This window comes from Schistocerca serialis, chromosome 4 (genome assembly GCF_023864345.2).
Source record: "Schistocerca serialis cubense isolate TAMUIC-IGC-003099 chromosome 4, iqSchSeri2.2, whole genome shotgun sequence".
Classification (NCBI taxonomy): Eukaryota; Metazoa; Arthropoda; class Insecta; order Orthoptera; family Acrididae; genus Schistocerca; species Schistocerca serialis.
In genome coordinates, this window is record NC_064641.1 from 513,426,631 (window position 1) to 513,440,593 (window position 13,963).

General features: G+C 43.3%; 1 protein-coding gene across 1 annotated transcript in view; it reads right to left on the reverse strand.

Annotated features, from left to right (window-relative positions):
- Positions 1-236: 236 nt before the first annotated feature.
- LOC126473939 (juvenile hormone esterase-like) overlaps positions 237-13,963 on the reverse strand; it is a 128,573-nt gene continuing 114,846 nt past the window's right edge. Inside the window, exons 9-10 of the mRNA XM_050101298.1 lie at positions 11,219-11,351; positions 237-511 (exon numbers count right to left, since the gene is read on the reverse strand). Of these exons, the coding sequence (XP_049957255.1) occupies positions 343-511; positions 11,219-11,351 (302 nt within the window). The 3' untranslated portion in view covers positions 237-342. The remainder of the gene's footprint in view (positions 512-11,218; positions 11,352-13,963) is intronic.

Consider the following 13,963-nt stretch of genomic DNA (forward strand, 5'->3'; position numbering starts at 1 on the left):
TAGGCCACGCATTTTAGCTGCAAGAAGTTTCACTACTGGATCTGAAAATCTTCAACCGTCCCTTGCTTTTGTTACTGGAGATGCCCATCTGCTATGATTTTACTGTTGATATATTACACTGTGTTGCAACCATTTATTTATGTTCCATATTGGAAAAGTCAACTATTAGTTTCTCTCCATTCAGCCTATTCGTGCTATTTCGAGGCAATGAGTTACTTAACATAGAGATCAACATATTTAATAAAATGAAAGCGTTTTATTCTGGAATAGTTCAACTGAAATTATGTTTGTTATCCTTTGGGCTGTAGAAAGAGTCGCTGGTGCTTTTTTGTTCATATACTCTCAGAAAATGTCGGCGTAAGGCTGCAGTGGCACGTTTTCGTTCCAGAAATCCATCCTCTCTGCGTCTTTGTTGCTGGAGAGAGAGAAAACGGACTGCATGAGCATGTAGCTGCGGGTCACGTTGTCATAGGGCTCCCAGATGACAGGATCCGCCTCCGGAGTTGGATTTCTGTGCAAAAATGCGTACAATTAGCAAATAGTGTTCACATACCGACACCAAATATTTTTACTTGTCTATAGTATATCTTTTGCTTGTTCGCTGTCAGATGTTCTGAGTTATTAGATGAAAATTATGTATGTGTACCCTTCGAGAACATACAGGTTGTATGTTATGAAACAAAAGCCAGTCCAAACCCCTATGAAACATTACGCAAGACAGAGCGTCACTAAGGGCGCTGGCTCTCCCGAAGAAAATTTGGTGAAAATCCAACCTATTTGAGTCACGTCCATGGCGCACCACTCAAGTTAGCGATGCCGAGCGACACGGACGCACGCGCCAAGCGCTCCGCTCCCGAGCCCGCTAACATGCATATAACTGCTCCAGCGCACAGGGCCACATCCCTGCACACTACACGTCGACAGGAGTGTTAACAACCGTACTAATGACCCAAAACATTATGCCCACTACCACTGAGAGATAAAATGCCGCCTGGCGGAGTTGCAGGCTTGCGAGCACGTGGTGCGGTACTGTATATAAGAATATAAGTGGAACAGAGACGAATGGGGAATCATTCTAGGGACGATTTCGGATGAAAACTCGGAAGTCCATTGACATAAGTCACTTTGACAAACGGCAGATTCTTATGGTACGACGCCTGGGGACGAACATCTCGGAAACGGTGCAGCTGGTCGGGGGCGTCTACGGAGAGTGGCTGAAGGTCGGTGAAACCAGAAGTAGGAATCAAGTTATGTGGACTCCACGTATCATCAGAGAACATGGAAGTCGGAGGCTTTCCCGCCCTGTGAAGCAGAATAAGCGATAATCGGCAGGTCTGTCAACAGATTACAATGCTGCAGCAGGCAAAAGTATTTTGGAGTACACCGTTGAGGGCACGTTATTGAGTATCGGGTTCCGCAGTAGACGACCCCTACGTTTTCCCAGGTTGACCCAATCATTTCGTCAATTACGATTGCAGCAGAAACAGGATAATGGAGAGTGTACCGTGAATCAATTGTCGCCTGATCTGGTGAATCAGGTTTCATGTTACACCAGGTCGACGTCAGTGTCCGTATACACTGGCTCAAAATGGTCCAAATGGCTCTAAGCACTACGGGACTTAACATCTGAGATCATCAGTCCCCTAGACTTAGAACTAATTAAACCTAACTAACCTAAAGACATCAGATACATCCAAGCCCGAGGCAGGATTCGAACCTGCAATCGTAACAGCAGCGCGGTTCCGGAATGAAGCGCCTAGAACTGGTCGGCCACAGCGGCCGGATATACACTGCCATCCAGGCGAAAAACTGCACGAAACGTGCACAGTGCCACGGATTCTGGCCGGTGGGAGTAGTCTTACACAGGGTGTCCAAATTATTCAGACTATGTAGAAGAGAACCACTGCTCAGAATGACGTCAAATTTGAAAGGCATATTGTTGACGCAAGGGGAAAATTCATGGAGCAAAATATTTAAACAAAATTTTACCAAAGATGGCGTTGTAAGGGTCTTGGCGCAAATGAGGTTTTCAGTGTGCCTCACTGGACAAGGTCAGCAGTCAACATTTGTGGTAGTTTTAGTTAGGTAAACCCATTCACCACCTCAACGTCGTACCACCTCGGATGGGAAAAATCCGTTTTAACTGTCCTGAGGCCTAACACCCCTAAAAATCAAAATGACATCGGTGTCTAGTTGTCGTGTGATTGGCGCAAGACATCTTCAGTATGCTGTCCACCGTCTTTTATCCCTAGTTGAAGTCGAGAAACAGCATGTTCCACAACAGATCGGAATGTCTCAGGGAACATGTTCAGAATGCAATGCGCAATGTGTGTCTTCATTTCAGCTACGTTCGTAATTGGAGCACTGAACACAACATCTATCAAATGAAGCCACAGCAAGAAGTCACACGGATTAAGATCAGGCTATCTGGACGACCAGGCTGTAGGGAAATGACATTCTTGAAATGCGTTTGAAGCAGCCTCTTCACTGGCTGTGCAATGTGCGGAGAAGAGCCATCTTGTATAAGGATGATCCTACCCACTCTTGAAGTGTTTGGAATGACGTTGGTGCACAAAAGACTCTCATAGCGTATACCAGTGACGGTACAGGTAACAGCACCTGCACGACTTATCTCCTCGAAAAAATACAGCCCTACCGATGCCGTCAACCCGCACCAGACAATCACCTTTGCGGAATGAAGTGGTACCGGTTGATATACGTGCGGATTTTCCATTGCTCATATTCTGCAGTTCTACGGATCCACATGTCCGTGGAGATGAAAATAGACTTAGTCTGTCCACAGAACATTCCATAGACATTCATTGTCCAATTCCTTGCGAGCATGAAATCCTAGAGTCAACGTTTGTCTCGCCAGCGGGTCAGCAGTAAGCATCTCCCGAACATAGGTGACTTTTGTATGGATATCGATGCAGGATGTTTCGTAGATTTTATGCGCCGTGCTCGCTGGTATGTCCAACGTTCCGGAAATTCCCCACGCACTGCATGTCACCACACTACCACTTGAACCCGTTCTGTAATGCTGTGGCCACATCTTCGACAGACGTCGGATCAACTTGTTTTCTGCCTCTGCTACACTGCACTTCGAAATAACCTGTATTTTAGGATTTTGTAATCATTTCCACCAGACCCTTAGCAGACATAGGACCAATGGCTTTCTTATAGCTTGAGCGTCCGGAACTTCTGCAGGGTTACTGGCGCACTCTCATCACGGTTCTTGTAAAAGAGCCTTACCAGCAGCGCACAATCCTTCTTGGAGACACTCACGTTGGGCTTCTCTGACGCAAACTGAGGAACAGCAGTGTGCTGCGCGTCTGATGGTGTGCATATTCTGACGCTTACAGCACCATCCATTGGTCAAATTTTCCTTAATTTTTTTTTTTCCATGACGTTTTCCCCTGCGTCAATAACAGTATGCTGTTCAAATAGACAGTATAATAATATGCTCTTCAAACTGACGACACTCTGAACTGGGATTCTCTTTCTACAACAGTTTGAAACTGGAACTTTAATTATGGAAACCCTGTACTACGTGTGACATTATCCTGGGCTTCCATGGATCCTGCACTAATCGAATACACCGAATATGTGAACACCAGGTGCATCACTTCAAGCATGCTTGATGTCCTTCCTGACTACTATAACACCTCCCAGCAAGATATGTGTCCGTGTCACGATTACGGAAACATGCTTCATTGGTTTGACGGGCATGATAGGAAACTCACGTTGACGTCTTGGCCACCAGTTCGCCCAGTCTGAAGTCGATGGGACACACATCCATTCCACCAAGAAAGTGCGTTACCTGTGGGATGACAACTGGTGCCATATACCTCCGGAAATCGACCAAGGCATTGTCGGACCTATGCCACAAAGGTATTATATACCAAACGTGTAACGCTATTAATCAGGCGGTCGTAATGTTTCGGCTAATGCGTGTATTTATTTACCACAAACAGATGTGTTCCGTATTGAATGATAGGGTTCTGAGCATAAGATACACTAGTCGTATTTGAAATGAGCCAGTTTCATATCACGGATTAGGCTTCACATTCAGGAGAATAGGGGTTCAAAGTGCAGTGCCACCATCCAGTAGCAGATTTTGTGAGACTTTCTTAAATCGTTAAAGGCAATGCCAGGAGGTTCCTTTGTGACAGAAACTGTCCTTTTCTTCCCCAGTCCTAGTTTCTATCCTTATATAAAGATGTCGTCACCGTAATATTCCTCCGTTTCTCCCGAACCAGCCATCCTAGGTCAGACAGTTCGTGGGTTTTTATGCTATTACGTTAATTGTTTTTCTAACAAGCGATAGCTGTTCTTGTCTGTAACCCTTTCTAAAATGAATTGGACACTGTCTTCACGACCTTCTCGTTCGCGTTAGAGCAAGAGATTACTCGAGGGTATTTCCAGAATAAATTTCCTCGAAACAGCTTTTCCAGGTTGAGTAGGATATCTGTAAGACAGCATTTATAAAACTTCGTTGTATTCCGCCAAAAACTGCTGTTTTGTCCACTTTATTTGCCGAAACTGATTTCAGTCACATGATCATAATCAAACGACGAAGCTTTACTGTAGCAGCGAAGCCTACAAGTTGATATCCTTGGAATAAAAGAAGTATAAAATTTAACTTTAGTATTGCTTTTAGAGTTCCGTAACTCAGCCGGAACTCTTATAGGTTCACTTTGTTGTCTGTCTGACCTCCTGTTAGAACCTTTTTATCTCAGGAAGGATCGATGTATCAAGTTGAACTTTATGTCATATACTAAGATTTGCTAACCTTTGCGGTGTAAAACATTTAAGCTTCTAAGTCAATGCAACCAAAAGGTACGGGAATTTATCTCACATATTTTGATACTTGCAAATTCTGTCATCAAAACTTATAAGGTACTCCCCATTCACCTAGAATAGTGAAATCTGGAAGAAGCGAGGTTTAACAGCAAGGGAAAACATCTGAAAATTGTTACTTTGCAATTATATCACACGAAAAAAGTTTTTTGTCATTTTTATTTCTGTCTGTTCGTCTGTTTAAGACCTCTTTTTCTCAGGAACTGTTAGAAGTATGAAGTTGAAATTTATGTTACATACTGAGGTCTACGGTCCCTTTGTGGTGTAAAACATTTAATTTTCTAAGTCAATGCAATCAAAAGAAAATACGGGCATTTATGTCACATATTTGATATCTTACCAGTAACCGGCCGGTGTGGCCGAGCGGTTCTAGGCGCTTCAGTCTGGAACCGCGTGACCGCTACAGTCGCAGGTTGGAATCCTGCCTCGGGCATGGGTGTGTGTGGCGTCCTTAGGTCAGTTAGGACGTTCATATCCACGGGACATGTACATTAGTATATTCTGCAGAGATGATTACCATTTCAGTCACCTCGATTCAGCATGTGTCCTGTTGCCAAGTAGGAACAGGGGCCGACATGGACCCTGATAACTTGTTCCAAGCCTGATGGTATCGATGAGTAAAAGGCGCGAATGGCGTCCTGTGGTATAGCCATCCATGCTGCAGTCACTGGTTCCCAAGTTCACCTTTGGTGGTTGGCGTTGGGCCACACCACTGCGCTCATCGTTTCACCATATCCCACACATTTTCGATTCGTGACAAGTCTGGCGATCTGGCGGGCCAGGGCAAAAGGCTGACATCCTGTGACACCAAGAAGATGGGTGTTCGTGCAGCAACATGTGGTCGTGCATTGGCTCGCTGAAATATGGCGTCTGGGGTGTTGCGCAGAGATGCTATGGCTATGAGTCACAGGATGTCATTCATGTAGATCACGTAGGTCATAGTGCCCTGGTCACGCGCCAACTGTGATTTGTGGTTGTAGCCCACACCATAAGACCTTGAGCTGGCCCTGTATATCGTGTGCGGATGCAGCCACTGTGATGCCATTCACCCTGTCTGTGGCGAACCAAAATGTGGTCATTATTTTCAGACAAACAGCACCTGGAAACTATCTGATGTAATTCCTGTCCACGGTGACGTCATTCAATACGCCATTGCCGTGTCTAATGTTTCTGCACATTCGTCAAAGGCAGGCAGAGAAGTGGACGCCGTGCGCATAGCCCAAGCCGTAATAAACGGCGACGGACTGTCACCCCTGATGGTGTACGATGTGTTACGCTATTTCACTGTCGCACCAGAGTCGAGGACGACGCAATGAAATACGGATGAGACGTCTGTTTTCTCGGTCGATTGTCTGGGTAGTGCGAGTTGACCCATCACGTCCTGTTCTACGGTCTTCCATGAACCATTCTGTACACACCCGTTGCACTGCCGAAACACTTCGTCACACACGAGCAGCAGTTTCCCGGGTGGATGCATCACATTCTCTCATTCCAATAATGTGCCCTCTTTCAAACTCACTGTTTTCACGGTACGGTTCGTGCAAACGTCTGCGAGGCATCCTGCATGCCTGCTCAAGTCACACTGATCAATTACCTTCGGCTTATAGTGACAACGAAAGGCGTATTTTAAAGGTAGGTGGTGTTGCTTCGCGATATCGATTTTCTCCTTGAACCCGACGGCCGATATGTTTCAAAAGCTAATTATTTCTGCAGAACATACTAATGTACATGTCCCGTGAATGTGAACATCATATATCTAGCCGTTCACGGTGTTCTGTTTTTTTCTGAACATGAGTGTACAAGATGACATAAGACCAAATTTTTAGATGAAGAGCAACTTGCTCTAAATGTAGAAAAACGCAAGTTAATGCAGATGAGTAGGAAAAGCAACCCCGCAATGTTAGAATTCAGCATTAAGGGCGTGCCGCTTCATACAGTGACGTCGATTAATTATCCAACCGTAACGTCGCGAAGCCATGCAAAATAATTGAGCACGAAAGAAAGGTAGTAGACAAGGCGAATGGAGTACTTCGGCTTCTAGGTAGAATTCTAGGGAAGTGTGGTTCATCTGTAAAAGGTATCACACATAGAACTCTCGTTAGGAGGTGGTGATAGAACACTAGTGTGACCCATTCTTGAGTACTGCTCGAGTGTTTGGGATTCCCACCAGATCGGAATAAAGGAAGATATCGAAGGAATTCAGAGGCGGGCTGGTAGATTTGTTACAGATAGCTTCGACCAAGACGTATCACAGAGATGCTTTGTGAACTCAAATGGAAATCCCCAGGGAAGAAGACATTCTTTTCACGAAACACTATTGAGAAAATTTGGAGATCCAGCATCTGAAGCTGACTGCTGAATGATTCTGCTGCCGCCAACATACATTCTACCTACGGACCATGAAAATAAGATAAAATAGGGCTCACATGGTGGACATACAGTCAGTCGTTTTGCAAGTGGAACAGGAAAGGAAATGACTAACAGTGGTACACGATCTGAACAGATTATGGCAGGAGGTTCTTGGGTGTACTCTGCACGTTATTCGGACCAACTTTTTCGGCTACAAGAAGATTTTCTTTGATGAAGGTGAATTGTCCAAGAAGTTAATTCTACAGCATATGACAGAGTGGAAGTACCAAAAAAAGTAGATTTTGTGTCACTGATGTCTACAACTTGTGAGGTTGTCCCAATGGCAAAAGTAGCCAACGACAAACGTTCTGTGGTTTGGAGGATACGATGTCCCCTGCTAACCCTGTTGTCTATGAGGAGACTTAAGAATCTGGTGCAATGTTCTTTTTGTGTTTGCTGACTGTCATAAAAAATAAGAATCTCTTGTGGGACTTGTAAGCTCGGGATACTTACTGCTTGTCGGACGCGGTGGCCGAGCGATTCTAGGCGCTTCAGTCCGGAACCGCGCGACTGCTACGGTCGCAGGGTCGAATCCTGCCTCGGACATGGATGTGTGTGATATCCTTAGGTTAGTTAGATTTAAGTAGTTCTAAGTTCTAGGGGACTGATGACCTCCGACGTTAAGTCCCATAGTGCTCAGAGCCATTTGAACTATTTTTAAACTTACTGCTTCGTCCCAATATATGTTCCCGTCATGGTTGACAATCCTGTCCACTACGAAACCAACGAAATGTTCCATGACCACAACACAATAAGGAGGGCTGACCTCCATCGCGAAATAAGAAATCCAGCTCGGGAGCAGAAGCCGGCTGGTGTGGCCGAGAGGTTCAAGGCGCTTCAGTCTGGACCCGCGCGACCGCAACGGTCGCAGGCTCGAATCCTGCCTCGGGCATGGATGTGTGTGTTGTCCTTAGGTTAGTTAGGTTTAAGTAGTTCTAAGTTCCAGGGGACTGATGACCTCAGATGTTAAGTCCCATAGTGCTCAGAGCCATTTCATTTCGGGCGCAGAAAGGTGTACAGAACTCCAGTGTTAAAATGTTTAATTCACTGTCGAACTCCATCAAACGCCCACGTAGTAACAAAGCAGTATTTAAAAATAAATGAACGATACATTTACTTGAAAAAGCCTTTTATTCATTAGATGAATTTTTTGACATATACGCATAAAATGCGGACACACAAGGTCTGTTCAAAAATTTCCGGAACATTCGTAATTTCGCGTCAGTGGTGTGTTGGAACTAAATGCGGTTGGCATCACTACACATGCCTGTGTTTAATGTGTAACTGCCGGAAATATCAGTCTTGTATGTATGCTGGTTATTGGTCAGTGTTATATTGAGTATAGTGTTGTAGCGCACAGTTCGTAAATTTCGAGAGGGCAGAGTTAGTGGAGCAACGCATCTGCCTTAATTTCTCATCATGAAACTAAAGACAGCCTTTACAGAGACACACAAAATGATGCAGGAGGCTTACAGTAATGAATGCTTAAGCCGTACTCGGTGTTACGAATCGTTCACATCGTTTAAAAATGGCCGGACGGAAGTAAAGATAACACTCGTTGAGACCGCCCTCCGACGTCTATAACTCGCGCAGGATACGATGGTCGATGCGCAGTGGCCAGGTTTCGTATAAAGCACTGGGCGAGTTCATTCGTTTATTCAGAAGGGAAGGCCGATAAGTGTTTTTCACCTTACGGCCGGTCAGCGACGACAGAATCGAGGCGCACATGCTGCGGTCGTTCTCAAACGATTTAACAGAAACTATTCGACGAAAAAATTTGATCTTTGCTTTACTTAAAGCATTGTATGCCACGTTCATGATGATCTGCCCAACATTTCGTTAATGGTCACAGTTATTGTGCTATTTACGTGAAACTAAGACACTGCGACAAAATTCGGAAAAGTGCGCAATGAAATATGGAGTCGCTGTGGTTCAAAAATGGCTCTGAGCACTATGGGACTTAACATCAGAGGTCATCAGTCCCCTATAACTTAGAACTACTTAAACCTAACTAACCTAAGGACATCACACACATCCATACCGGAGGCAGGATTCGAACCTGCGACCGTAGCGGTCGCGCAGACTGAAGCACCTAGAACCACTCGGCCACAACGGCCGGCAGAGGTCGCTATGATTTTGCGTTTGGTGCATATTACATTATATTTTGTTGCGTATGAAATTTAGCTAACATATTGAACATTTTCCGCGCGGGTTTAGCCGAGCGATCTAAGGCGCTGTAGTCATGGACTGTGCGGCTGGTCCCGGCGGAGATTCGAGTCCTCCGTCGGGCATGGGTGTGTGTGTTTTTCCTTAGGATAATTTAGGTTAAGTAGTGTGTAATCTTAGGCACTGATGACCTTAGCAGCTACGTCCCATAAGATTTCACACACATTTTTATACTGAACTTTTCTTTAGACTTGGGAAGAAGTATCTATCAGTCACCAATCTCGAGAAAATTGATCTGATGTAGCACACTCATTTGCGATAGCGCCGCGCCACCGATAAAGTCAGACTGTAATGTCTACAACATTCCTCATATTTCATTAACGGTTTCAGATGTCGAAATGAGATTTTGGCAAATGATAGCACATAAAGAGGACAGTATTTTACCATATCGTTACTACGTAAAACTTCATTATCTACTGTGTTAGTCCAATAACTACAGATTTTTTGTGGAAGAATGTAATTTTTAGGGCCATCGATAGCTGGTGAAGCGAGAAATGTTATGGGTTTTGGAACATACGTGAAGACATTACACTTTTTCTGTACTGAGGATGTGCTTTTTCTTCAGTTCTTCACTAAATTAGCTCAATAAACCACTGTTTCAGAATTATTTCACAATCTTGTCCACAGAAGTTAGTGAGATGAGACTATGTTAACTCCGCTGTGTTTTGGCAAAACAAGCAAATTTTGACATGGCAACCAGATAAATGTGTAGATTTCACTCATAATTCGCCACTCGTGAAGCTTCTCTGAAAGTTCACAAACCAGGCGAAAATAAATTGCTGCGTTTTCGGCGTAATTCTTTTTAGATACTAACGAAGGCAGAGGTGACAGTAGATCTTTCTGAATGCTCACCATGCAAGCGTGGGTATGGAGAGGCCCCATTTAATATTTACAAAAAAATGTAAGCGTAGGCTTCAGTTTAGAATGGCACTTTCCCCTCCAGCACTCAGTATTCCCCCTACAGCGCTCTGAGTGACCCCCTACCACAGGTGCTCTTCCCACACTTCCCCAGCAGACTGCACTTCTGGCGGCCACGGCATTTTTCGGGCACTATACCGTCGATGCTCATATCAGGAATGTCAATGGAATTGTGCGTCCCAATCGAAGACTGACTGTCCGAGAGACTGCAGAAGAATGTGACATTTCAGTTGGATCATGTCATGAAATCCTGACACGGTATCTTGGAATGCATCATGTTGACGCCAAATTCGTCCTACGGCTAATGAGTCAAGACGAGAAAGACCTATGGTCTCTTGCATGGGCTCCTCTTTCGCTAGTTCTCTTACTGTCTCAGCCCTGCAAAATTGATTTGATATTGTTTCTCTAAGAGGTCGTCCAAGGGAAAGGTAGGTCCTCTGAGGATCTATTTGAGATCGGCCCACAAGATAATTGGCCACAGAGAGCAACAGATAAAACAGTGTCCACCCGAGCTCTTTAGAAGTTTGCTCTCCTGTCAGCCTAACCACGATACAGATGACAAAAAGCTGTAATTCTGTGTGCAGTTACCTTCTGGTTTCACCACTATTTAAGAAGAATCCTCGCAATGCGTGACAGAAAACCCCTAATAATGTAATTCGGACGGAAGAAACCTCGATTTTGTAGTTGTTTTCCACGTTACAAAATGACGTGGCCAGAAATCGAAAAGGATTTATTAAAATTGACCTTGACCGTAGCCACCAGTTAAATGACTGACTACCAAAAGATGGACAGATGTAATACGTACCCATAATTGGCGAAGTTAGTCCAGTATCGAAGCATATTCCTTCGTACTTTATCCTCGTCTGATTCTGGATCTAGGTTGTACTCAGTGTCGGATCTCACAAAAAGTATCGTCAAGTCTGCAGCGTGATTTACACCTGAAAGAGAGTTAAGGGCTTTTAAGAATCTAGCGTGGATAAAACTTGGAATAACTACACAGTATATTTGAATCAAAATAATGTTGCCGAGTATTTATGGCTTCACCATTGTACTTAGCTTACTGTTATAATACTTTTTGTGCACAGTGAAAACTAAAATACAATCACACAAACATTAATTGGCCTTGTGAGAAAAAAGGGACCTACAAGCAAAGAACGCTGAGAGCTTTGCTGTGGAACTGCAATTTTATATTCATTAACCAAGTTATGGAATAGTCTTAAGTAAAGTAAAGTCGTATTTTATGACGGCTTTGAGACTTCGAACGACAGGTTCAGACGCCTGAATAGGAAAGGTGTTTCCTATCCTTCCAGCCATAGGTATCTTTACTTCGTGAAGTGTGACTGGGGGATGATGATGTTTGGTTTGTGGGGCGCTCAACTGCGCGGTTATCAGCGCACTTATAAATTCCCAAACTTTGCTCAGTCGAAACATGCCACTTTCATGAATGATGATGAAATGATGAGGACAACACAAACACCCAGTCTTCTCGAGGCGGGTGAAAATCCCTGACCCCGCCGGGAATCGAACCCGGGACCCCGTGCTCGGGAAGATGAAGTGTGAGTGTTGTGTATCGTTTAAGTGCAGCTGTTAAGTGTAGATGACTTTACTAATGGGTGTGTATATAGTATGGTGTTATGTAGAGGTTGGTTGATGATGAGAGAAGGGAGAGGGTGAAAACCGTTGCCAGCATGGAGTCCACTCCTCTCGAGTAGCAACAAGGGGACCGCCAGCCCTAACTTCCCCATCCAATAGGAGGGTCACCATCAACAGTATCGCATGTCCTCACTTCACAACACTCTGTAGAGACATTTGGAATTTAATCCAGGACATTGGTTTGAAAACTGGTGATCAGAGACTTTATGCCACCTGTCCCTTCTGCTGTAAAAGCAAAGGGCAAATTATCGACAGCACCCAGACTACCTAGCCGGTCACCAATCCAACATCTGGCCAAGCCCTACGGCGCTTAACTTCGGGAATATGGTAGGAACCGGTGGATCCACCACCACACTGCCGTTGACTAGCCCTAAATAATGGACAGTTATCATCGTTTTTGAAAAGTCTGCTTTCATACAGGTCGCTGGAAAGATGAAATTGAAAAAGGTCATTTACGTCCTCCATTTAATTACCAGTGAATTTTCATCTCATTCTGAATTTCATATAAGAGTGTCTGTAAAACTAAATTACGATGGTCATAAACGTTGATACTCGATCTCATTATGAGTTTATTAGAAGATTTCACCTTTCATTGCTAACAATTTCTTCACTAACCTTATTAGACCAGTGTTTAGAGACAGAAATTATTACGACATGTTTATTTTCAAACAGTTGACTATAGTGACAGTTTCAAAAAGCTTTGTATCTGAGTGTTGTTTCACAACAAGTGAAGTATGTATATGCATAAAGCGAGATTATAATGCATTTAAAGGAATTGGAAAGACGATTTGTCAGATAAGTTCAAGAGCGACAGTCTCGGGTTGTCCGTTGATCATGCTGCTGTCTACAGAACAGTATTTTTGCAGAGAGATGGGAAGGATGCGCAGAACATTTTAGCCAGTTTTTTCCACTTGGTGAACTAAGCAGCAGTTCTCTTTCACTAATGATAAATACAAATTAATTATTTATTTCACCTGGCCAGATTATGGCCTTCATGATCTATCCTACATCTAAACCAGGTACTCTTGGAGTTCTGTTTACAGTAAACATTATAATTTGCTTACTACCCGAGTTACATATAATGGCAGTAATAATAATAATAATACACTAACCGACTATTCCATTGTTTCATGGCAGGACATTTTATTCATTATGAACGAAAAACACAAGACACTTATGTAATAGCCTGCAATATTCATTATTTAAATACTAAATATTGTCACTATAGTCGACATAATCGTCTTGAGAGAGTTCAGCCACTGTTTACGAGTACATATTTAAGATAATTCTCATTTCTTGTCCCATCTTAGATGCACACTTTTTTAATTCGATTACATGATTCGATCGCTCAGGATCATCTTCAGATCTAAAATAAAGTGAAACTTTGTATCACATAATATTTAACGATACTACATGCAATTCTAGGACCTTCATATAATCACATTTTTGTAATTTTTACTATTTTTATGTCTTTCACTGTTTATACATCCATCGTTCTAGCATTATACTTTCATTATTTTAAAGAAAATACAATTTTATTTTTGTACTTTCAGAGTAAAAACTTATGACTTTGTACATCCAAAGTTTCACAATTTAATATCTTCAGAAGCTTATACAGGTTTCGCTACTTTATTTCCAGTTTTAAAATGTACTACTTTATGATTCTTTTACGGTTTTACGCATCCATTCTGATATCTTAACAGAAGGTTTTTTGCATTATTGACTTTTTGGAACTTCAATGTAAGACCCTATCTTATTGACGTCATAGCATCTCTGCCCACTATCCAGCCCTCCACCCCTCCTCCCATTGCCTTCTTTGCCCGTTCTCAATCCCAGCTCGGTTCATTTATAATTTCACTATTTTATACCGCTTACATTTTACGTTCATATCGTTCTA